Consider the following 25,633-nt stretch of genomic DNA (forward strand, 5'->3'; position numbering starts at 1 on the left):
CTAATTTTATAAAGTACAAAATCCTACTTTAAAAGTTTTGAAATATGTTAATTAGCTGAAGATTTTTTTTTAATTACAGTTTTTGAAAATTGTATATCTATCTTTAATTTGTTATATTGAAGTGTAGTAACCATCTTCGTATTATCTTGTATTCATTATTTTGTAAATTGAAACTAGATGATCACCATGAAAAACAAAATGTATTTACTTTAAAAGTTCTGAAGAGTACTTTACAAATACTGAAATATGCTACAGTAATTTAAATATAAATAGTGTAGGTGGAGTAAAATGATCTTAAAATTAGTTATTTTCAATTTGTAGAAATCATACCATAGGAGCAGTGAGATTTCTTTCTGACAATGTGCAGGTAGAAAAAAAGTGCAAAAATGACCACTTAAAAAAAGGACAAGGCCTAAGAAGTACTAGATTGGTATAGAGTATGCTGTATAATTAAAAAAAAAATTTAAAATAGATCTTTTGTAGTGGATTTAATATAAGAGAAGATTTTTTTGACAACTTACAGCTTGTCTGGTTGGAATTGAGTCCTTAGTATATGAAACAATATGCTGTTTCTTTACCAAGATGTAGGTAAAAAAACAATTTTCTCTAAGCTGTAACAATGTCTTTTTACTCTTCCTCTTGCTAAAAAGGTTTTTTTTTTTTTTTTTTTTTTGCTGTTGCATGAGCTTTATGTTATTATCATAATAATTGATTTTTGACAGTCTTTTAAAAAGAAGAAATAAAGTCTTTGAACCATTAAAACCGATTACAAAGATTACATTAAAAAAATGTGGAATTTGATGACCACAGGCAAACGGGGGCACTCATGCCTTTTCCTAAATTTATGTGTTTTGGGATACTTATTTCATCATGTATATAAATAAGAGTAGCACAAATTTTAATAGGCAGATCTCTACTATTTCTTTAATTGCAAATTGTGGGATAAAATAATATTTATATTTTTGTTCACCAGAGAATGGTGCAAAAATGAATAATTTTGCTATTCATATTTTGTCTAAAGTGTGCAGTTTATGATGCTCTTACCTTTCATTCTTTCTCTGATCTCTTTCTAAATTGCTGCACTAGGTTTTTTTGCCACCAGATTTTTTAAACAGTAGCATTCTTTCTCCATTTTACATACTGAACAATCTTCATGAAGACAAGCTGCAACCATATCTGCTGTTAGAACATTCCTACATTTTTTTTAACTTTTTTCGTTTCACTCTAAGCTGGAAGTAATAATATTGAAAGCATATCGAGTTTTGATTCTTTCAAAGGAGCTAAAACAGCTTTTGAAAGAATTGAAATTTTATCGCATTCTTTTGAAACTGAGGGTGTTTCACTATCTCTGTTCAAGTTAAAGCAAGTACAGGGTGGTTATAATTAAAGTTACCCTGTTTAGACCTACGTAGTGTCCGCTCTAGTGGAAGGATGTCGAAGAAACTTAATACTTAGGTTGTATGGATCATGGGGAACAGAAATCTGCAATAAAAAAAATTAGTTCAAATTTCAACCGCCAGGTGAGAAAGCGGCGCATAAAAAACAAAAAACACAATTTGGAACTTAAAAACTTTATTTAATTACAATATATGCTCAATGTGCATTCCATTTACGTCAAGCACATGTTCAAAGCTTGTTATGGCATGTTCAACAGTGGCACGAAGGGTTTCTCGATCAATTGCAGCAACATGACGTGTTATGCTTGCTTTCAATTCATGCAGAGTCCGTACGCTTCCCCCATAGACACGATCTTTTAGGAATCCCCATAACCGGAGAACGTGGAGCCCAGGCAGTTGGAAAACTTCTTGAAATTACCCATTGATCTTCAAAGTGGGCACGAAGCAATGCCGTCACTGGTCGAGCAATGTGAGGTGGTGCAGCATCTTGCATGAACATTCTCGTTCTTGTAATGCAGGAATGACTTACTGCTGAAGAAGGTCGTGGTAACGGACACCAGTAACGGAACACCTTTGAGGAGTGTTATCCTAAAAAAACTAGGGACCAAGAAGGAAATCGGCAGTAAAACACACCATACAGTAATGTAATCAGGATGTAGAGACTGTTCATGCACATCATTAGGACTTGCAGTACCCCGTATGCGACAGTTGTGATTATTAACTGCTCCGCCTAGGGTAAAATGAGCCTCGTCCGACCGCAAAATGTTCCGAGGCCATGAATTGTCAACGGCTATTCTGGCTAAAAAAAATCTAGCAAATTGATTTCATTTCTCCGGGTCTGCAGGATTCAGCGCTTGCACATGATGGATCTTGTATGGATACCACTTTACAATGGATCGAATAACCTTTCGTATTGTAGACCAGGGGGGGGGGACAAATCACGTGCCACCGCTCGAGCACTTGATGAAGAATATTGCGAATCGGACGCTTGACCACGGCTAGAGCGACTTCTTCCGCAGTTCCATTTGAAATCCATTTCCGTCCTCTTTCTTGTACCACACCCAACTCTCCAGTCTCTTCAAATTTAATAATCATCTTCTTCAAAGCCTGCCTGGACATAGGCCCTTTCCGTAAGTCTTTCAAGCGCCGATATTCTCGCAATGCAGTTGACAAATTACTGCTGTTCTAATAAAACAACTTTATCAGTAAGCTCTTCCTTTCATCTTAAGGGCATGGCGAAGAATGATTTTGCGACAGTGAGTACTGGTTTTTTAAATTATTCTAAATTTGCATAACGACCTTTATCGTACATGAAACTTGGCCGAATTTAAACTATTTTTTTTATTGTAGATTTCTTTGCCCCATGATCCATACAACTTAAATATCAAGTTTCTACGACATCCTTCCACTAGAGCGGACACTACGTAGGTCTAAACAGGGTAACTTTAATTATAACCACCCTGTATATTGTGTAGCGTTTGCTCTACTATTCATTTCTTTATTTCAACTTTATTGACCAAGTAAAGTGTGTCTTAAATATGGAAATTAATTATTTATGTTTAAATACATATAATTTGTTTTAATTCTAAAAATTGGCTAAAGTCTAGTCTGGAAAAAAAATTGATGTGAATTGGAAATATTTGTGTAGGTGGGGGGGAGGGGGATCTTTTATATGCACTTGGTTTTTGTAATATGTAGAAAATGATTTTTTGGTTAATTTTCTGGCACTGTATATTTATTTTAATAATTTTCTTTCTTTGTCCTCTTTTTGAGCTGTATAATTTTATTCAAAATGATATATTATTTTTCTTCAAATATTACTACTGTTTGTAAATTGTTAATGTACAGTACATGATTTTTTTTTCTCAGCTCCTAAAAGTTTAAATTTTTATATATGATGAAGTCAAGATTTTTTAAGAAATTAGAAATGCTAAATTATTAAAAATTCAGTTCTTGTCTTTTTTTGATATTTTAATTTTAAAAGACTTCAAAAATTAAGAATATTATTTCAAAATGGAAAGAATAGAAAATTACTTTTATTATGCTATTTGTCTGTATAACCGATCCCATTAAACGGATCGAAGGAATATTTTTCTGAGAGTCCAAAGAGGATTTTAGTCATTAATTATTATTATCGAGAACACACCTCATATATCTTTACTTTCTAAAATATTAATCAAGAAAAATCTTAAGCTTACAGTATTATTCTGTCTGCAAATGAGAAACTACTATTTCATAGAAATTGGGCAATGCAAATAATTAAATGGGGAAGTTCCAAGAGTCGCCCTTTAGCTAATTTATTTACTTTATTATTATTTTTTCCTTCATTATTTAGTTGCATACGCACTATGTAAAGTTTGAGATGTCAGGGAACCGTTGTGACAAAGCATTTGTGCTATTTTTTTAAAACGAAATAAAAATAACGAAGGGACAAAAATGTCCCATGCACTATATGTCATTTATTTACTTCCTCCAGCTACTCTTGTTAATTTGGAGCAAAGAAGAGGAATTAAAAAGAAAAGAAAGAAAGAAAGGGGAAAAAAAAACCCTACATTTTTGCCTTAGCACCAATAACAATCAATACACCTGTGGCTGCTCAGATGCCTAATTTAAACTATTTGTATGCTTTAATTGCCTATTTATTCATTCATTCCCTCCCCCCGCCCCCAGTAAAGACATCCCATTTGTGAGGTGTGAAATGATTCTTACTAGGGGAAGGGGTCCCCCGGGGGGGCACCTCGAAATGAGGATGAGATGCTTCCGGCATGGTGGTTGGATCTCGCCACCTTGGAGGGTACACTAATAGGTTAGGGATCTGACTCCTCCCATCGATGACGGGACGTACTTCCTTCGGGGAGGGTTGTACCGTGGCCGGTGACGGCTCTTAGGACTCAACCACAGTTCCCGCCAAAGTTGCTGTTGCGGCGGTCCGGTCATTCAGTTTTATGGTTTAAATCCGTGTGCCTGGTTGACTTACTAGGGGAAGGGGGTAGACTGTCTTTATAATATCTAATTCTTGAAATAGTTTAATTAATCAGCTGAATAAATTGGATGCATTTCTCGGCTGCTAGATTATATTATTCAACAACCTTCCAAAGATATAATAATTAAGGTTTACTTTATAATATTATTCAATGAAAATGGATGTTTGTGATTTAAAGGCTTACATAATTTTCTGTTAATCTATAGATTTTTCCTGAGGCATACTTCGTTGGAAAACGATTGGCACCTGTTTTTATTGTTGTTTTTAATAAAACTGAAATTTACTTTTCGGGATTAATTTCCGCAACTGATATTGTGCAAAAGATGTTTTAAACTTTATTTTTAAATTCGGCAGCTTGCCTTGTGAATGAATGCGGGTTTTAAAATTCGGTAGTTTACATTAATAAGGTTTAATAAGTGCATATCTTCCTACCCTGTTTTTAACAATATTCACTTTTTAATATAATGTGTAAAACTACATCTTTTTCTTGTATGAAAATTTATTTTCATCTTTTAAAAAAAATTGCGACTACCTTCTAATTTTTGAAAATTAATTCTTTGCATTTTAAGCACTGTATTTCTGAGTGATCTTTTTTGCACTAGTTGCTTACCTTTTTTTTTTAATTAATATTTTCATATATGAGAATACAAAATTTTTAAAAATTAATATTAAATGAGTTATCTCAATGCCGTTGGCTTCACAAATGTGTCTCAAAATTTCATGGCCAAAATTGTGGAAAAATTTCTTTGGATAAAACTCCCATCATTTTTGAGATTTGATGGCGCGGAAGTTATGCATCAATTCGTTTAACCAAGAATTTAATAAAATAATTTTCGTAATGGATATTTGTATTGGAAAAACAGTGGTAAAGAAGTAAAAAGGAAACATAGAGCAAAAAGTCTTACTTATGACAGTTGATTCTTATTTGGGTAATCTTTAGCACCAATTACGAACCTTGGAATGTCGTCCCTTGTAGTTCATCAATGCTTTTAGTTCTTCAGCTGTTACGATGTGAATTATTATTTCATTAATTCCGTTTCAATAGCTAGATTACTTCTGTGTAACAAGTTTCCTAGTTTTCTTCAAAGATTTTTTGATGTGGATAAAGTTGCGAAATACGATTGTCTTGAAGTCAGTTTTTACATGCAATTGTTATATAATATAGTTGATTCGTGATAAATTTTAAATTCTTCATAATCTAGAAAAGACCACATACAGAAGACGGCCGTTTTGGAATGAGTATTTCATTTATGAACTCTGAGGCATTTATATTCTAATTGATCACAGTTGATCTGCCCATGAATTTTGTTGTCATATAACCCCAGATCTTAACACTTACGGGGTTCTTTAGCATAGTTGTAATGTAATAAGGAGTTACTGTTCTTTTTATTATCTTGAGACGACCACTTTTCGACTATTCTATCTTACTAATGGGTTAGACGCGGAAGGAAGTGCGCATTTCGGGAATTAGCTTTATTGCTAAATACAAACACCCCTCCTTTCACCTTTCCTCTCACCCCTGTTTGGTTGAATTAAACCCATTCTAACGCATGCGCAAGAGCGCGAATGGTCTTAGAATCCGTTGGCAACAATGCATTCTCACACGTTACCATTTTTAATGTGTTGACTGGCACATATACGCATGAAAAAGATTTAATAAGTGAGCGAATAGTATAGCATGCGAAAGCATCAGAATTTGTATAAACATTTACACTATTGGTCAAATGTATTGTAAGTTCGAGAATCTTCACGTTTTTTCAAGAATCAGCCCCCGAAAAGTAATATTTTTTCATTGAAAGTTATATTTCTTTATGTCAATATGTTAAATTAGTCTAAAGGCAAGATGCAATTAAGTTATTGAACAAAAATAAATTATTTAATTTCAAAAAGAATAAAATACAAACAAAATGTACAGGTTGTCAGTATCGTAATTCATTTTGGTTCTCCGGAATAGAATGAAGTGAAGGAAAAATGTCAAGTTCTGTTGATCAGAAAATATAATAAAAGTGTTCAAGTTAACTGAAAAGCATCCAATATTTGGTTAGGTCGCCTCTGGCTTCAGTCACAGCTTCCACTCTGTTAGAGTCTTCCACATGGTATCCACAAGGTTTTGTAATACTTCTTTCGGTATTTCATGGTATCAAACTTTAATTATTGTTTTTTGAAGTTCTCGTTTTATTCTGGAATTATTCTGAGATATTTTCTTTCTCATTGTACTCCATAAATTTTCAGTGGTGTTTAAACCGTTCGACTTTCCTGGTCATGCCAAATAATTAGTACAATGTTTTACAAATGCAGTTTTAACCTAAAATAACGAATGTCTCGATATAAAGATCAGAGCTGAACTGAAATGAAATTTAAAATTAATTGTAAAGTTTGTCTTATCTTTTTCGATGTATGGTAGGGTACTTGAGTTTGCAGAAATATCCATTTCTGCTTGGGGACATGTTACGAGCACTACGAAGCAATTGAGAACTTCAGTACACCAACTACTTGTCACAATTAATGGGTTCCTCTACAAAATGAAGTCGTCCAGTTCACTGATATAGCATGCACCCCCACACCATAAAGCTTTCTGAGTGTTTTGATATACAAACTATGCATTCTGGCCTCATAGTCTCCTTTGCTTTATGCCAGAAGTGGCCAAGCTTTTCAGACATTAAAGAAAAGTGACTTTTGTCTCTGAATATAACTTGTGTCCTTTCCGAAATACACCAATTTTTGTGCACCTTGCTGTTCACCAATTTTTTCCCCCCCTCCATATTGCTTTCTTCAATAATGTTTTTTTTTTTTTTGGTAGGTACTTGTGCCTTATAACCATCTTTACAGAGCCTCCTGCGAAGTGTTCTGGGAGTGGCAATGATACACGTGGAATTCCATTGTCTTTCAAGTTTAGCAGAACTTGCAAATCTATTTTTATGGCACAATGTTGTCAATGTAACGTCAGCATGTTTAAAAGATAATTTCAAACGACCACGTCTAGGCTTTTTATCTACGGTTCCTTCGGTTTTGAATCTCTTTATGAAGCGTGAAGCAGTTGACTCATTGCAATGGGGTCAATTCACGGTCACGTGTCAGGTACCAAACAAACCGCTTCTGTTCAATTTTCAACCGTTCTGCGCATGTCGTTATGTCTGCCGATAACGTTGACACTGTTTACATTGTTGTTGACATTGTTTAGTAAATATTAAGCTAGCCGATCAATTATTAAAAACTTCTGATTTTTTTTTAAAGATATTACTTTGAATTATTTTCTCCACATTTTCTTAGTTATATAATTTTATTTCTTATATTAAAATTTTAATTAGTATTTTCAATGGAATTATTGTTTATGCAAAATTAATTAACATCGCTTTTTAATTCGTTTGGTGCCGCTTTATTCTTTCCTTTCCCATATCCCCCCACCCCTTTTTTTTTTGTCCGAAGGATACATTTTGACAAATGACTATGGCAGTGTTTTTGAAAAATTACATATGTTCTTTTTTACATATTATTTAAATAGTATTGAATGTTGAATTTTATGAATATAGTTCCCCCAGTTAGTTCTTTTTAAAAATAATTATTACTCTTAGATAAGTTAATATTTTAAAGCTTACTAATGAAATTATTGTTTTTTTTTTGTTGTTGTTGTTTTGTTTTTTTTTCCTTATGTAATTCTTTTTATAAATATTGAGACTTTGATGTTTTTAGTTTGCTTAGAAGAAAGAACATGAAACTCAAATTAGTATATATTGAATAAATTATGTTTACAATTTCAAATTAGGAAATATAAAAGGTATGGATACCTTTTTTTAAATCTATGCAACTTATGAATAAATAATTTCATTTTAATTTGTAGAAATCATTAACTGAAAACAAACAAATTCACGCTTTCATAATTTTTATTTAAATATATATATAATATATATATATATATATATATATATATATATATATAGAGAGAGAGAGAGAGAGAGAGAGAGATAAAATATATGTGATAATTATTTGAAAAAATATGATAAATTTTTGTTTCAATGTACTCACTAATACAAAAAACTATTTACTATTTATCAACATTTATTTTTCTAGACACTTAGAATTAATATAAACACAGTATGACAAGAATGTTAATGTAAATGATGAAATCAATTTTATTCAACAAAAACATCCTAGATACTAAAGAACAGTTTTTTTTTATCACTAATAAAAACATAATGTTGAACAGTATACTTTTAAAGCAGAACATTTATGAAATTTTTTTAAATGCTAAAGTTACATTGATAAAAATTATATTGAATGAATAAACAAGAATAAGGTCATGATATATATATATATATATATATATATATATATATATATATATATATATATATATATATATATATATATATATACAGAGAGAGAGAGAGAAGTTAAATAGGATATAAAGAGGAGTTGAAAGAAACACTTTTATGCTTTCACAGAATTTTATAATTCAAAATTGATATGTTAAAGAAATAGAAAAGAAAGTGAAACATGCATGTAGCAATGATGTTGGGAATAAAAATTATATAATAAATGCTGATATGGAAATTGATTTTCAATGAAAAGACCTTTATTTATTAAAAATGAAATCACTGAGGTGCACAGTGTTATAACAGGATATTATGATAACAATGAATTTCAGTTGAAATGTCAATAGTTTATTGTATTTAATTTTTAATAATAGAAAAGATGTTTGATATAAATTCACTTTGAATCCATCACAAATCTGCAAATGTAATTAGAAAACTAGTAATATTCACTTCCACCTAAGTTTAGCATTATAGCAGTTGTTATTTTTGCAACAGGAGTTTGTTTACTTACATAAATTAAATTTAGATAAGATTTTGTAAAAAAATGCAATGTAATACTCATGTAAACATTTTAAAACCTTCTAAACATATTCAAAATTATCAGAAATTTCATCAAATGTGAATGAAGTAAATTAGAAATGCACTCATGATTTTGTTTGATTGTTTTTGGTGGCAAATCGCTTACCGATTTCTTTTTCTTCGAAGAGTTTTTCTAACAAATTACTGGAACAGCTATATTTAATAAATGGACACACATTGAATGAATTCTTAAAAATGATCGAAGCATATCACCGACTTCGAAGGCTTGAAAAAATCTATACCAAAGGTACCAACCATAGGCAGGATTGTTGAAAGGAAAATAAGAAAACATTTGATCATGACAGTCACTCTTTTGTTTCGCATTAAAGCATCCATCAGCACACCAGTATTTCCTCTTTTAACACGTAATAAGAGGAAAGAAAATGACTCAAAAATTGTAACTGCAAATGTAAACAAAAAAATCCGCTTCATACTCGGCGGAGAACGTTAATGGCAGACTGATCGACGAGAGTGGCGCGGATGAAACTTAAATGCCATGCGCAAGAGATACATGACATGTGACTTTTACGTCACATGAATTGACCCCATTGCACCGATGAGCAGTCTTAACATTTGAAATTTTTTCTTGGTGCGTTAAAATAACGGGCTGGCAATTCTCATGAGTTAATTCACACTATTTAAGAAGAAATGAACAGTTTAAATTTAAAAGTAATGCACAGCGAACGCACATCGACTGCTCAACAAACGAAATGAAATCCTTCGCAGTCGAAGCGATTTTATAATAAATTGCCAGGATGACACAATCACTGCAGCTGATTGCTTCATAATGGATGACGCAATAGCTTGAAACTTCTCCACCACATTTATACTAGAAAATATCACTTTTAGTGAAAAAAATATTACTTTTGACGGCTTTATTCTTTAAAAAAAAAAAAAAAAAAAAAACATGAAATTTCTCTAACTTGCAATACTTTTGACCAGTAGTGTATTTCATTGTACGCAAAGTATCGAGAGAAAACATCAATCAATTTAAGACTTTTTATTCATCCATTCAAGCTAAAATACATTTTTTAAACTTGTAGTGGATGATACTTGATGTTAATACAGTTTTTTTCAAATATTGATTAATTAATTAAATTTGTCCATTAATTTCTATTTGATCGCCAATGCCGCCAAATTCTCAAGCTCTGAGATTACTGACGTGACACCCGATCATAAATAATATAAGATATATATAAATAATATAAGAAAATAAGTAGGAATTCAATTTAAAAAAATTTTACCAATTAATATTGTAATTCTGTCATATTTATATTAATTGTACTTATTTAATAAAAAGTAACTGAAATAATTTTTTTTTGTTGTATGTGTATTTAGCTACATTAAACTCTGCTATTTTTCAGGAATATCTTAACAAAACATAATTCTACAGCAAGTTTCTTTACTTTAGCTTAAAATTCGATAGTTTAACATTTTACATTAATTCAATTACTGCAGCTGATTGCTTCATAATGGATGACGCAATAGCTTGAAACTTCTCCACCACATTTATACTAGAAAATATCACTTTTAGTGAAAAAAATATTACTTTTGACGGCTTTATTCTTTAAAAAAAAAAAAAAAAAAAAACATGAAATTTCTCTAACTTGCAATACTTTTGACCAGTAGTGTATTTCATTGTACGCAAAGTATCGAGAGAAAACATCAATCAATTTAAGACTTTTTATTCATCCATTCAAGCTAAAATACATTTTTTAAACTTGTAGTGGATGATACTTGATGTTAATACATTTTTTTTCAAATATTGATTAATTAATTAAATTTGTCCATTAATTTCTATTTGATCGCCAATGCCGCCAAATTCTCAAGCTCTGAGATTACTGACGTGACACCCGATCATAAATAATATAAGATATATATAAATAATATAAGAAAATAAGTAGGAATTCAATTTAAAAAAATTTTACCAATTAATATTGTAATTCTGTCATATTTATATTAATTGTACTTATTTAATAAAAAGTAACTGAAATAATTTTTTTTTGTTGTATGTGTATTTAGCTACATTAAACTCTGCTATTTTTCAGGAATATCTTAACAAAACATAATTCTACAGCAAGTTTCTTTACTTTAGCTTAAAATTCGATAGTTTAACATTTTACATTAATTCAATTAGATGTGTAACCTACTTTTAACATATTTAAAACGAAATTTTAGTAAAATATACTATGTGTCATTGACTTCTTGATGTGAGAATCGTTAATTTTTTTTTCTTCTTATTTATACAAACATTAAATTTTTTTTATGACGGCGTAAATTTTTTTCTTTAGAGGTACCTTTCATTCCAGTGGTTCTAATTGGCAGCCATATCTGGCTACATAAAGTGGTAGAGTCGAATTCGAAGAGAACTCGCGAGTCGACGGAGAAGATTCAGGTACTGACTGCTTTGAAGATGGAATTGCAGCTTATGGTGGCTATATGATTGGTGCAGATGACTGATGATACTTTTTGAAGAACGCTTGCTTCACTCGATCAATCTGATCCTAGATTCCTTGCTGTTCTTCTGAATTGTGAAGGTTTTATTTGTTTTCGTGGCTATAGCTAACAGTTGAGTGTTTCATTCGTTTCTATTCGTATTGTAGTCTTTATATTATTAAATATTAGGTAGTAGTAATATATTGCATACGTTGTTTGTAAAATTGAAGTCATTATATAAAAATGGCGGTTTTATGTAATTTTTTTTTCTGTACAATTAGACCAAATCACGTAGGCCTGTGTTACAGCTCCGCTTCGGAACTTTCGACCTTGCTCCTGAAGGTGTTAAATTCTGCAAAAGTCAGGCTAACTTTTATTTATTCATACAAAAGAAAAAAACGCATGCCTGTACCTTTAGTAAAGTTTTTTAAAGAGAAATTTGAGTAACCTATATATATTTATGTATAAAAAAATAAGAGAAATGAAGCTCCTAAAATTAATATTGTAGAGCATTTCATTGAAGGAGACGCAAAACCGATCTAGCACTGCAGTTGTATAGAATTTGTATATCTCTCAAAAGTCTGTTAAATGAAGTATTTATTGACGGATATAAGAAGGAAAAAAAAAAGGAAAAAAACATGCAGATATGACTTTTGTGTTAAAAAACTTTATTCTGAAAAGAAATTTAAGCTGCTATCTCATCGTGGAAATTACCGAGAGGCAGCAAGTGCAATCTCTAGTTTTGCGCAACGGGAACAAAAATAATCGGACTGTATCGTCCGTCTAATCGGGTATTTTTTATGCAAATAAGAAAATGCTTTTTTTTATGTGAAATATATTCGAAAATAAATTATCTGTTATAAAATTTACATAATTTTTACCTCAATGTGTTATTATGTATCAAAAATTTACAATATTCTTTCATTGCAAGTTGCTAATTAATTATTATTAGTTAAAGTTACTAAATTTCAGTTACGTTTTTTACATGTTTCTAGTTTGAGATTTTTTAAAAATTTATTGTACAAACAGAGACAGAAGTTTTTATGCGAAAATTCTATTTGCTTAAATTCTTAAAATTTGTTCATTTTAAATGGACAATAAAAAAAATGTTATCAAACAAAAAAAAAATTAGGACATTTCTAAATTATTACATATTGCTTTTGAAATTTTTGCGAACTATTTAATGGGCAAAATATTAAATAGAAAAGACAATTGGAAAAAATAAAATTTACAATTCTTAAAACATAATTCAATCATTCGTCAAAGAAGCGATAAGTACATTCTTTGGAACACTACTTGATCGTATCTTCTTTGAGTTTGTTTATTATATCTACTATTTCTGACGGTTTGCATATTTCTGCTACTTCCTGTTGATTCTTTAGTAAAAATTTTTCTAGTCTTCTTTTGACTGCATATTCAGTGGGGGAGGCGGGGGGTACAAATCGTTTACCTTAAACTATTCCTCTAGTATATCGGCTATTGCATCTGCCTTTTCTTGGTCGGTGTAACAATTTTTTTATTAGCTTGCGGGGGGGGGGGGCATTCCATTGTGACTTTTGGTGTACGCTTTTATTTGCCACCAAACGGATTTATCGGCTCGATTTAGACTCTCTATTCTGTTTTGTTCCTTCTTTTGATATGGTATTCTATGTAATTTTCTAAGGTGATTTTGTGCTCTATTGTAAAGATTTTGGTCAGTAGGACTTCTGCTTGTTTGATATATTTCCCTTCATCTATTTCTGATTTAGGTTTGTTGTTTTATTTCCTATGCGAATTCTTCATTCTTTTTAACTACCCATTTCCCTGCAATTTGCATTGAGTCCTGCAAATCTTGGGTGAATCTATTGATTTCGACCTCTATGTCTATTTCGCGTACTGGTGTGAATTCATTTGTTGGGATTATTTAGAATATTTTGCAGGAATTTTTTCCAATTAGGGATAAAGGTTTTGTTATTGCATGAAACTCTGCTTATGTCTATCCAGAAACGCACTGGTTGGTGGTCACGTGATAGTTCATTTACTGTTGCAATGGAACAGTTGTTATTTTTGTTTGATATTGCTAAGTCTATTATTGTTGCTCCTTTTCTATTTATCTTGTTGGTTTCTTTGGTGCGTGCATAGTTAGCTTAGCTTTATTTGTGAAGCTGAGCAGTTACAAAGTCTACAACTCCTAGCACAGTTCCATGCTCCATTTTTAGCATTGATATTACATTTTGTGTTATGATTTCTCTTGTACTCAAACAGTCTTATTTCCTCCAAATGGATTTCATTCAAAATTTCGCATTCGATTTGGTCATAAATCGATATACCAAATTTCATCCTTCTAGCTCAAAACGTTTGTGAGTTATCGTGTTCATAGACAGACATAAAGTCCCCCCCCCCCCTCCGAAAAATCTCAGGAATGTCTAAAACGTGGAAATATGTCAAAATCTCGAGTACGAATTTTTTGAAGATTATAAACCGTCCTCTATATCTTGTACAAAAAAAAAAAAAATCAATAAAAGATCGCTTGAGAAGTAATGAAGTAATGGGCCGCGGTGGCCTGGTGGTAAGGTCTCGGCTTCGGAACCGGAGGGTTTCAGGTTCGTTACCCGACTCCACCGAAGAACCGTCGTGTAAGGGGGTCAGTTGCACGTTAAATCCGTCATGACCAAACGTCCTCCCGCTGGTGTGGTGTGGAGAAGGGGGTGCCAGCTCAGGTGTCGTCCTCGTCATCTGACCGCGGTTCAAAATTACGAGGTCCGTCCCAAAATAGCTTAGTGTTGCTTCAAACGGGACGTTAATATAAATAAACCAAACCAAACCTGAGAAGTAATAAAATATTATCATGGCCTGCCTTTCTTCTGGCATTGCCAAATTCAATGTTGATATATCCGCCTCTTGCATCTAAGTCATATTTTACAAAGAGTTGCTTGCCTTTGATGGCACTTGATAATTCCTGTATATGCTAGTTGCTTTACAGAAATATCTGCTGATACATTTGACGAAGAAACATTAAGTATTTGGCTTATACTAAAGCATTTCTATGTGTGTGGAGAAGGGGAGGGGAGATGATTAATGCCCATTTACTGACAAATGCAGAAAACAAACCTCCAAATATGCATTTTTAAAAGAATTTTCTTTGAAGAGGATATGATGAAATTATTGCTCTGTTAATCGTCTCAGCAGAAATTTCTAATTTTTGGCCGAAATACAAATCAAATTTGATATTCCTATTTTATTTAAATATATTAAACCGAATGCACTTCTTGAGAACATTTATTTCTTTTTAATTTCTCAAAATTTTGTTTACCTAACTTTATTTTACTGGCGTTAATGAATGTTTACGAATTCACTTCTTTATAATTTTGCATTAACAGAGCCTCAGATGTCGCCAAGCTTTAATGTTGGCACATTTCTATAAACCCTAAGATCCATCTTTAAGATTCGTCAGGTTTTTGTCTGAAGTTTCGCTAACGGAACGTCACTTAAATTTTAATTTTCTGGAAGCTTAAATAATAAATTTATTTTTATGAAACATTTGCAGTTTACTGAAATTCAAATAGTTTTTTTTAACTGCAGTGTGAAAAAATAAAACATTTGAAACTTTTTTTGCATACCATCTTATTTTAAATATAAAATATTAATTTAATGAATGTATTCATTGCTATTTGCTCAAGAATATTTTTATTCTTTGGTGCAGTTTGTCAAAAAAGTATCTGAACTCTGTTCTTTCTCCCGAAACTAATTATCATACAATAAATCTGTAAAGGCTTGTTGTTGTAGAAATATGTTCACTATAAATGAATGCAAGGAGGTCATGTTCAAAATCAGATTTACACAAAATCAATTTTCTCCAACATTAACACCTATTTTAGAATATATATTCAAATTCTCCCAATTAAAACAGCTTGAATACATAAAACTGTTTGTAATTGCAAGTAAATGGTTGATGAGTTAAACTAAATTTTATTTTTTAATTCCTAATATTAAGTTCCGATTTTTTTCAATATTCCGATAATTCGTATTTAGCGTTAAAATATTCAATAATAATACAAAAGTTCTCGTTTTCCAATAATATAACAGTGTATTTTGTGTTTTTAAACTCATAAGTTAAAAAATTTCGAATAGAAAATCAGAAATATCAGTGTTAGTAAAACGAGTTCAAGAGCATTTAACAAAACCAAATTTTATCAATTTCCAACAAATATTTTAAAGATACGCAGCAATAATCAAAAGCTTTTAATTTTTTTTTTTTTTTTTTAACTTTCTGCATCTGAATTTTACAAAAGTACACTGTCTCAGGAATAAAATAATAATAATAATAAATCTCTGAAATGGAATGGAAAATAAATTATGTCTTTCGCTTTATTTTAAGATACTTTCTCCTCTTTTTTGAAATATATGTAAAAATGAAATGGGAGGGGGGGGTTGAATGTATGTAACATATCGATTCGCAACTTCCTCCACTAAGTCCGTAAAGCCAATGAATTCGCTTGTAGTGGGTGTATGGAGGCGCACGATCAACAGGCTTCCATAACAAACGACGATTTTATTCACACGAAGTCACGGATACGCAGACAACAAATGCACAACCGAGATGCACACAACCATTAACAGCAGTCTTTTCGCAAACAACAGTACGCAAACAGCACAACAGTGATAAGTTGCTCGAAGCACACAGGCGGAGAGAGCTCTTTCAAATATTTATCACAGTTGAACTCAAAACACTGCCTCCAGCTCTGTCGCACTGTTTTTATAGTTCCCGAGACACGGTAGAGAATGTTCTCGACCAGTCAAGCATATCTCGATAACTATTGGCTCTATCACCAAAATTGTGGAAGATTCAAGTATCATCTATTTTGTCGCCAAATGGTCGCCAAGCCCTGGGATTACAGATTCGGCATCCGATCAGCATCCAACAGAGCTGTTCGTAAAATGGCCTTTCCAGCGATTGAACTAACCATGCTGGGAAGCTAAAGAATTTTTTATGTGCTTGAATGCACAAATCAGCAGCATTATACTATTTATATTTCAGTTATAAAGGAATGTTTTAGGAAATAACCAATTGCCTTTATTATTCAACCTAATATGTTGAAATATTTGTTGTTATTTATTATTTTGCAATAAATATACAAATAAAAACATAACTTTCGAATTCGTATTTAGTCATTATTATCATTCCTAACGGTGAGCCTTTTATAAAAAAAAAAAAAAAAAAAAAAAAAAAAAAACATTAAATTTTCTTAGAAGAAAATTGCTGCATTTACACTAATAGCTCCGTCTGCATGCATTGGAACATTTTAAATATCTTTTTTCTTGTATACTTCCGATTATGATGGACAGATTTGGATAAAATTTTATATCTGGGAATTTCTCATCTTTCAGAATCATTTAAAAGATGAAAAACTGAAGATTGGAATAGGAAAATTTGAAGAATTTGTAAATGTAAATATATAGATGAATACAAAAACATTTATAATATTTTTAAAGAGGGCATATTCCAAGTTGAATGATAGGTTTTGAATTTCGCCTTTATAGATTACGAGCAATGAGAAGTACTTGGATACTTTTTTGACAGACTATAAGTTGCAGAAGATTTTCTATTCACAATTTTTTATCATGTAAACGTGCATATAACGTGTGAATAATTTCTATTAATGTTTGTTAATTTTTAAATTTGTATTTGAAATTAAATGCATTTTAAACAAGCGATTCTTATTAATTCAGTCTTGATATATGCGTAGTTTGAATTAATAAGGCAAGACGATCTTTTATAGTTTAACTATAAGGATCATTTAATGAAAAACAGTTACTATGAATATTAAAAAGTTCTTTAAAGACAAAACTTAATATATATATGTAAGCATTATTTTGTTTGAAGCAGAAGGCAGGTTTGAAGACATAGATGAGACATTTTACATTCTTGAATTCATTTTAATCCATTGGGAAAGCATAATTATTTACAAGCAGAGACGCGGACAAGGCACGTCCGCAAAAGTGTGGCACAAAAGTAGAAGTGGGGAAGAAGAGAGAAATAAATTATCTCTCGTCTTATATAACCTGAGACTTTGATAAGGAAAATATTTCTTTACAGTGCTAATATATTATTAAGATTTCGATAGGGATTTTTGCTACACGTGTCGAAGAGTAAGGGAAACACAGGGATCTTTTAAAAAAGAATTTATCTCGTCAGTGGTATTTTATCCCTTCAGTCGGAGTGTGGGAAAGTTAGGTTTTTAGCCGATTCAGCAAATTTACAAATCTCTCTTGAATTAACTAAGTAGAGAAAGTGCAATTGGATCACGAAATAAGAGAATAATTTAGACTGAAGTTACTACAGACTAAATTAAGAAAAAAACCTTGGAAATTAATTAAATTGAAATTAAAGTTTAAAATATCATTATATATGTATATATATATTAAATTTGATTCCTTTATTTATAGTGGCAACCACCTTTGCATGGTCCTGTTGTCATATTATGTTCTAAAACCTGAAAAAAATCTTTATAGCTATTCCTTGAAGTGGTGCAAGGAGACTGACGTACGCAGCATGTAAATCCTGATAATTTTGTGTATAAAGGTATGTGAATTTTAATTCTTTAGAAGCAAGAATAATGGAAATAGTTGTTTTAGAGAAAAAAATATGCAATAAATTATGTAATTTTCATATATATGAGAACAAAATTTTTAAAAAGTAATATAAAATGAGTTATCTCAATGCCGTTGGCTTCATAAATGTGGCTAAATATTTAATGGCCAAAATTGTGGATTGGTAAAACTGTTTGGTAAAATTCCCCTCATTTTTGAGATTTGATGCTTCATAAGTTATGCATCAATTTCAAGAATTTTATAAAATAATTTTTGTTATTGGATACTTGTATTAGAAAAACAGTGGTAAAGAAGTAAAAAGAAAACAGGAATAATGACATAAGCAAAAAGTCTTACTTATGGCAGTTAATTCTTATTTGTGTAATCTTTAGCAGCAATTACGAACTTGGAAGTTCGTCCCTTTTAGTTCATCAATTCTTTTAGTTCTTCAGCTTTTATGATGTGTATTATTATTTCATTAATTGCGTTTTAATAGCTAGATTACTTCTGTGTAACAAGTTGCGTAGTTTGCTTCATAGATTTTCGATTTGGATAAAGTTGCTAAATTCAATTGTCTTGAAGTCAGTTTTTACATCCATTGCTGTATAACATAGTTGATTCCTGATAAATGATAAATTCTTCATTATCTGGGAAGACCACATACAGAAGTCGGCCGTTTTGGAATGAGTATTTCATTTATGAACTCTGCGGCATTTATATTCTCATCGATCACACTAATTCTGTCCATGAATTTTGTTCTATCTCACTAATGTATGATACGCGGAAGGATGTGCACATTTCTGAAATTATTGCTAAATGCAAATACCCCTGCTTTCATCTTTCCCCTCATTCCTATTTGCTCGAATTAAAAGAGAACGCGCATGTGTGAGTGTTCGTGACACAGGATAAATTGCTTGGTGAAGGGAAGCGAAATTTGGCACAAATATTGTTTGGCGGGTTAGAATGTGCACCAAGTAATGCCTTTTTTAAAAAAAATTTTTAATTAGTTGAAAATAAAACTAAGTTTTGATATTTTTCCTGCAAACTATCAACAATATTATTTTGTTAAATTGATCTACGAAATATTTTAAAATAATAATATAAAAATTTTCTTTTTCATGATACCAATTTGTTTATCGTGCAGTTTCCTCCCCCCCCCCCCCCAATGAGTAGAGACATTTTAATTTTTTTTATGATTTGATGAAAATATTTTTTTAATCTATATTTTAACAACACATTTTGGTGCAAAGTAATTCTAATAGTTTTTATTCTTTCCTGAACTGTTTCATTGTTTCCATACTATACTATTCGCCCACTAGTTTAATCTTTTTCATGCATATATGAGCCAGTCAGTACATTAAAAATGGTAAAGTGTTAATTGTTTGTATTGTGTGTTGCATTGTTTGCCAACGGATTCTAAAACACTTCGCGCTTTTGCGCATGCGTTTTTTCAGGAATATCTTAAAATCTAATTCTACAACAAGTTTCTTTACTTTAGCTTAAATTCGATAGTTTAACATTTACATTAATTCAATTAAATGTATAACCTACTTTTAACATATTTAAAGCGAATTTTTAGTGAAATATACTATGTGACATTGACTTCTTGATGTGAGATACGATTGAATATTTTTTTTTTATATTTTTACAAACATTACGTTTTTTAACACAAATTTCTAACAAAGACGTGAATGTACTCTATATGTTAAGTATAATACACATTATAAAAATTAAATTGCATAATATGTTGGGTGTTAAAAATATATTGGAAAATGCGTATGGACATTTATAATATGCATAATACGTATTATAATAAATTGTAATACATTGTTTTTAATACAAAACAAAACAAAATATTTTTTACAAAATATTTTTATTTAATGTTTGTAAGAATGTAATTTTTTAAATTTTGAACGTTTAACTTCAAGTGTAAACATTAATAAAATTTTCTTTTTTTAGGTTATGGAACCAATATATGCAGTTAACAATCTACTTTTCTACAAGGCTTACGACCTCATCCACTCAATGATTGAGAAGAAAATTTATGTTATTTATGCAAAGAAAGCAAGTAGTTCTCTGAAAAATTAAATATATATATTCTAACGATTTTTGTAAAATATATATCATGCGCAAGCAATTAAGGACGCATACGAAACAGAAACCATATATTTGTGAGATTTGCAATGAAGCGTTTTCTGTGAAAGGAAGTTTAAAGAAACATTCAATTACACACACGAAAGAGGATCCATATATTTGTGAGGTTTGCAGTAAAGCGTTTACACGAAAAGGAGATTTAAAGATACATTTAAGAGCGCATACCAAAAAGAAGCCGTATGTTTGTGAGATTTCCAATAAACCGTTTTCTCACGTAAAAGGTTTAAAGAGACATTTAAGGATGCATACGAAAGTGAAGCCGAATGTTTGTGAGATTTGCAGTAAAGCGTTTCCTGAAAAAGAAAGTTTAAAGAAACATTTATTTACGCACACGAAAGAGAAAACATATGTATGTGAGGTTTGCAGTAAAGCGTTTAGACATAAAGGAAATTTAAAAGCACATTTAAGGACGCATACCAAAGAGAAACCGCATGTTTGTGAGATTTGCAGTAAACCGTTTACACGAAAAGAAAATTTAAAGACACATTTAAGGACGCATACCAAAGAGAAACCGTATGTTTGTGAGATTTGCAGTAAACCGTTTACACGAAAAGAAAATTTAAAGAGACATTTAAAAAATCATACGAAAGAGAAACCGCATGTTTGTGAGGTTTGCAGTAAGCCGTTTACACGAAAAGAAAATTTAAAAAGACATTTAAAAACGCATACGAAAGAGAAACCGCATGTTTGTGAGATTTGCAATAAACCGTTTTCTGAAAAAGAACATTTAATGAAACATTTACTTACGCACACGAAAGAGAAACCATATATTTGTGAGGTTTGCAGTAAAGCGTTTTCTCAACGAGGAAGTTTAAAGATACATTTAAGGACGCATACCAAAGAAAAACCGTATATTTGTGAGATTTGCAGTAAAGCGTTTTCTCAAATAGGAATTTTAAAGAAACATCTACTTACGCATACGAAGGAGAAACCATATATTTGTGAGATTTGCAGTAAAGTGTTTACACAAAAAGTACATTTAAAGAGACATTTAAGGATGCACGCGAAACAGAAACCATATATTTGTGAGATTTGCAGTAAAGCGTTTACACAAAAAGGAAATTTAAAGATACATTTAAGGGCGCATACCAAAGAGAAACCGTATGTTTGTGAGATTTGCAGTAAAGCGTTTTCTCAAATAGGAATTTTAAAGAAACATCTACTTACGCATACGAAAGAGAAACCATATATCTGTGAGATTTGCAGTAAAGTGTTTACACAAAGAGGACATTTAAAGAGACATTTAAGGATGCACGCGAAACAGAAACCATATATTTGTGAGATTTGCAGTAAAGCGTTTACACAAAAAGAAAATTTAAAGACACATTTAAGGACGCATACCAAAGAGAAACCGTATGTTTGTGAGATTTGCAGTAAAGCGTTTTCTCAAATAGGAATTTTAAAGAAACATCTACTTACGCATACGAAAGAGAAATCATATATTTGTGAGATTTGCAGTAAAGTGTTTACACAAAAAGGACATTTAAAGAGACATTTAAGGATGCACGCGAAGAAGAAACCATATATTTGTGAGATTTGCAGTAAAGCGTTTACACAAAAAGGAAATTTAAAGACACATTTAAGGACGCATACCAAAGAGAAACCGTATGTTTGTGAGATTTGCAATAAACCGTTTTCTGTAAAAGGAAGTTTAAAGAAACATTTACTTATGCACACAAAACAGAAACCATATATTTGTGAGGTTTGCAGTAAAGCGTTTACACGAAAAGAAAATTTAAAGAAACATTTAATCTCGCATACGAAAGAGAAACCGTATGTTTGTGAGGTTTGCAGTAAAGCGTTTACTCAGAAAGGAAGTTTAAAGAAACATTTACTGGCGCATACAAAAGAGAAACCGCAATAAAAGTTTTTCCAGTGTTAAACATTTTATAGAAATATTGTCTGACACATGCGAAGCAAAATCCACCGTATGTAAGAAAGCATTTACAGCAAAAGGATATTGGTAGTTCCATTTATCGACCCATTCAAAAGAGTGGCTACATGTTTGTGATCTGTGTAATAAAGTATTTTCTGGTCTAAACATTGTAAGGAGATATTCATTGACGCATACAAAATATAATCCTCATGCTTTCAAGATATGCAACCACATGTTTTCTTTGCGAGGAAATATGAAAACGCGTTTATAGATTGATACGAAATGAAAATGTGAGCAATAAAGCATTTTCTAAGCCAGTATGTTTAAAGCCACATTTACTAATGCATTTAAGAAAACTTCGCATGTTTGTGATGCATGGAAGAAAAAATTTTCTTGCCGAAGTAATTACCAAAATGCTTACAGACGCATAATACTGAGTAGTCGCATCGCTGCAAATTGTACACTTAAGGTGCCCCCCCCCCTCAAGTGGGAGAATTTGAAATAGAATTTCCTGACACATACGAAAGAGAAATCTTATATATATATCTGGACGTTGTCCATAATATTTAATTCAATGCCGGCGTAAAAAATAACATTTTTATTTAAAAGAAACATTAAGAAAAAAAAATTTTTTTTTTGTTAATTAATGGAATACAAATATAATTCGCCAAAAAATGAGAGAAAATGCAGTTGGCTCCACCATCGAATAATTAATTTGCTTGCACGAGAACGCAGACAAAACTGCGACACTATCTTCATGAAAGCACGATCACCACAGTACTCCCATAAACTGTATGAGTACCCTCCCCTCTCCCCTGTGGTAGTACAGCAGCCACTGCAATTAGTGGTATCTGGCCCTCGTTACCTCTCATTCCAGTGGTTCTAATCTGGCTACATAAAGTGGCAGAGTAGAATTCGAAGAGAACTCAGGAGTCGATGGGGAAGACTCATTTACTGACTGCTTTGAAGCCGAAATTGCAGTTGATGGTGGCGATATGATTGGTGCAGATGACTGATGAGAATTTTCGAAGAACGCGTGCTTCAAACGATCAATGCCGATCGTGGATTCTTTGCCGTTCTTCTCAGTTGTGAAGGTTTTATCAGTATATCTGAGTTCACAGTAAGCGCCTTCATGCGGTGTTTGCACTGGTTTCTTAATTGCATCGTGGCGCACGAACACATGAATGCAAGACTAAAGTTTGATGTTTGAACACTTTTTTATTATCATGAGATCTAGCTGGCGGAGGTTTGAGTTGCTCCATTTTCGTAATTTTTTCCAATGAGTTGCTCCATTTTCCTCCATTGAGTTGCTCCACAGTTCGTAAATTTTGTAAAAACCCATGAGGTTCGATGTTAAGTGAAATGGTCTCAAAAATTCCGCATATAGTTTCAGGCATTAGTTACACCAATTCTGCTGATGTGCACCGCAGATCTTCCTTTAATGCCTTTCTGAGGGCGAGTAAAACAAATGGAATGGATTCTGTTCATTTCGCGGGTGCGTAAGATCTGAAACTTTATTTTAAAGAACGATGAAATCGCTCGATTTATTTGCAACGAAGCTCGAGATCGAAGTAAAATTTAAAGACGAAATTTAGTTGCATATATTAAAAAGAAACTATGTATATGACATTTTTTTGAAGATTTTCTATAGTCATTATTGATGACGAGTTTAATGAAGCACACATAACACCACTTCATGCCTCTGCAACTATAACCTATTGATTATTATTTAAATAGTGTAGTGAGCATGAAATGGGTGAAACATCAAAAAACGCCCCTGTTCTATCCGTCGCTATGACTATCATCCAAATTGTTCCAGAAAAAATATAAATAATAACAGTGAAAGTAGATTTTAACTACTCTTGGAAATTGCCAAATTGGATTTTAACATTATAACTTTAATTTTTAAAAAATAAATTTAGGATAGCACTAAACAAAAGCATTATTCACTTTATATCTGTCATTAATAGTGACAATATTAAATGCTATAAATAAATTTGATGTGTGGTGAATCGCATATAAGCCAGTAACAGCGCTTCTGCTCGAACAGCTGTTTTAGCAAAATCGGTATGTTACTGGACTGCTAACCCAAAGATCCCAGGTTCTATCCTAGCGCGTCCCTCACCGCTAAATTGGTGACCTCGGACGCTGAACCTTCAACCTTCGTACAGCTGTTGTGGCGCCATCTATCCGCAACCAAAGTCGCCAGACTCACTTGGCGCAGCAAGCAAAGTCGTCAGACTCACGTGACGCAGCAACCCTAAGTCACCAGACACACTTGGCGCATCGGCACCCACAAAACTCTCGCCATAACGCTTGGCGCTACTCAAATAAGGGTACGGCCCATTAAGACAATAGCTACTACTCAATACATCACCACTCAACGCCATATCGTTCGTCTCTCCCCTTCTACTAACTGGAGGGAGAGTACTGTGGTGAATCGCATATAAGCCAGTAACAGCGCTTCTGCTCGAACAGCTGTTTTAGCAAAAGCGGTATGTTACTGGACTGCTAACCCAAAGGTCCCAGGTTCTATCCTCACGCGTCCCTCAACGCTAAAGATGCACTGTTTGTAATATACTATGTAATAGTATACTCCTACACTATGCTCTGTTTCACCCTAACTTGGCAGTAGTGTATATTCTAGGCATGCCGAATCACAGTCGTTGTCAGGGGAACTGGGTTACTTTAAAGTACAAATTTACTAGAAATGTAGATCGCTGGCGAAACTTTATCTCGCAAATTTTTCGCCAAATAGTAAATATTTATTTACTTTATTATATTATCACTTTATAGCAGAATTAATTGTTTCCTTATTTTCATTATTTTTTCAATATTATCGATACATTATTTTAATAAAACATTAATGTTATTTCATTTCGTTTCATCGTTTCTCAAAAGAAAACCCCAAATCTTTCAATATTCGGTAAAGCGTAGTTCGGCTAATGTTTTTTGAAAAGATATCTGTATAATCGTTCACATCTTTTAAAACTTTATCTAATGTTGGGATCTCATTTCTACGAAAATATGCATGGATTTTTCGTCAAATACAGGATAATGTAAAATCATCCTATTTTACAAGACCTGAGTGTTTACCTACGAAAGATTATAAGTTAGTACGAAAGATTATAACGGTTGCGAACTGAATGAAGCTGAGTTGGCGGAGACGTAAAAGAAAAACGCGCCAAATATTTGACCTTGAAGACCGGTTCTAGCCAAAGTGGAATTCATTATGTCAATCTTTTAGCTTTATTCGTTCGCTTTATTTACAAACTACTTAACAGATAAGCACTTCTAACTTGAGAATAATTTTAAATACATACTG

At 31.9% G+C, this 25,633-nt stretch overlaps 1 protein-coding gene across 5 annotated transcripts in view; it reads left to right on the forward strand.

The window, feature by feature from the left end:
* LOC129976400 (zinc finger protein 43-like) overlaps positions 1 to 24,977 on the forward strand; it is a 33,779-nt gene extending 8,802 nt beyond the window's left edge. For 2 of the 5 annotated variants that reach the window (XM_056089941.1, XM_056089940.1), the window contains exons 2-3: positions 18,135 to 18,270; positions 20,238 to 24,977. In XM_056089941.1, the coding sequence (XP_055945916.1) occupies positions 20,404 to 22,296 (1,893 nt within the window). In that variant the 5' untranslated portion in view covers positions 18,135 to 18,270; positions 20,238 to 20,403 and the 3' untranslated portion in view covers positions 22,297 to 24,977. Of the gene's footprint in view, positions 1 to 11,563; positions 11,841 to 18,134; positions 18,271 to 20,237 lie in introns of all 5 variants that reach the window. The other 3 variants (XM_056089939.1, XM_056089942.1, XM_056089943.1) reach the window with 3 other exon arrangements.
* The last annotated feature ends 656 nt before the right edge of the window (positions 24,978 to 25,633 follow it).

The sequence above is a fragment of the Argiope bruennichi genome, chromosome 7 (genome assembly GCF_947563725.1).
Source record: "Argiope bruennichi chromosome 7, qqArgBrue1.1, whole genome shotgun sequence".
NCBI classification, from domain to species: Eukaryota; Metazoa; Arthropoda; class Arachnida; order Araneae; family Araneidae; genus Argiope; species Argiope bruennichi.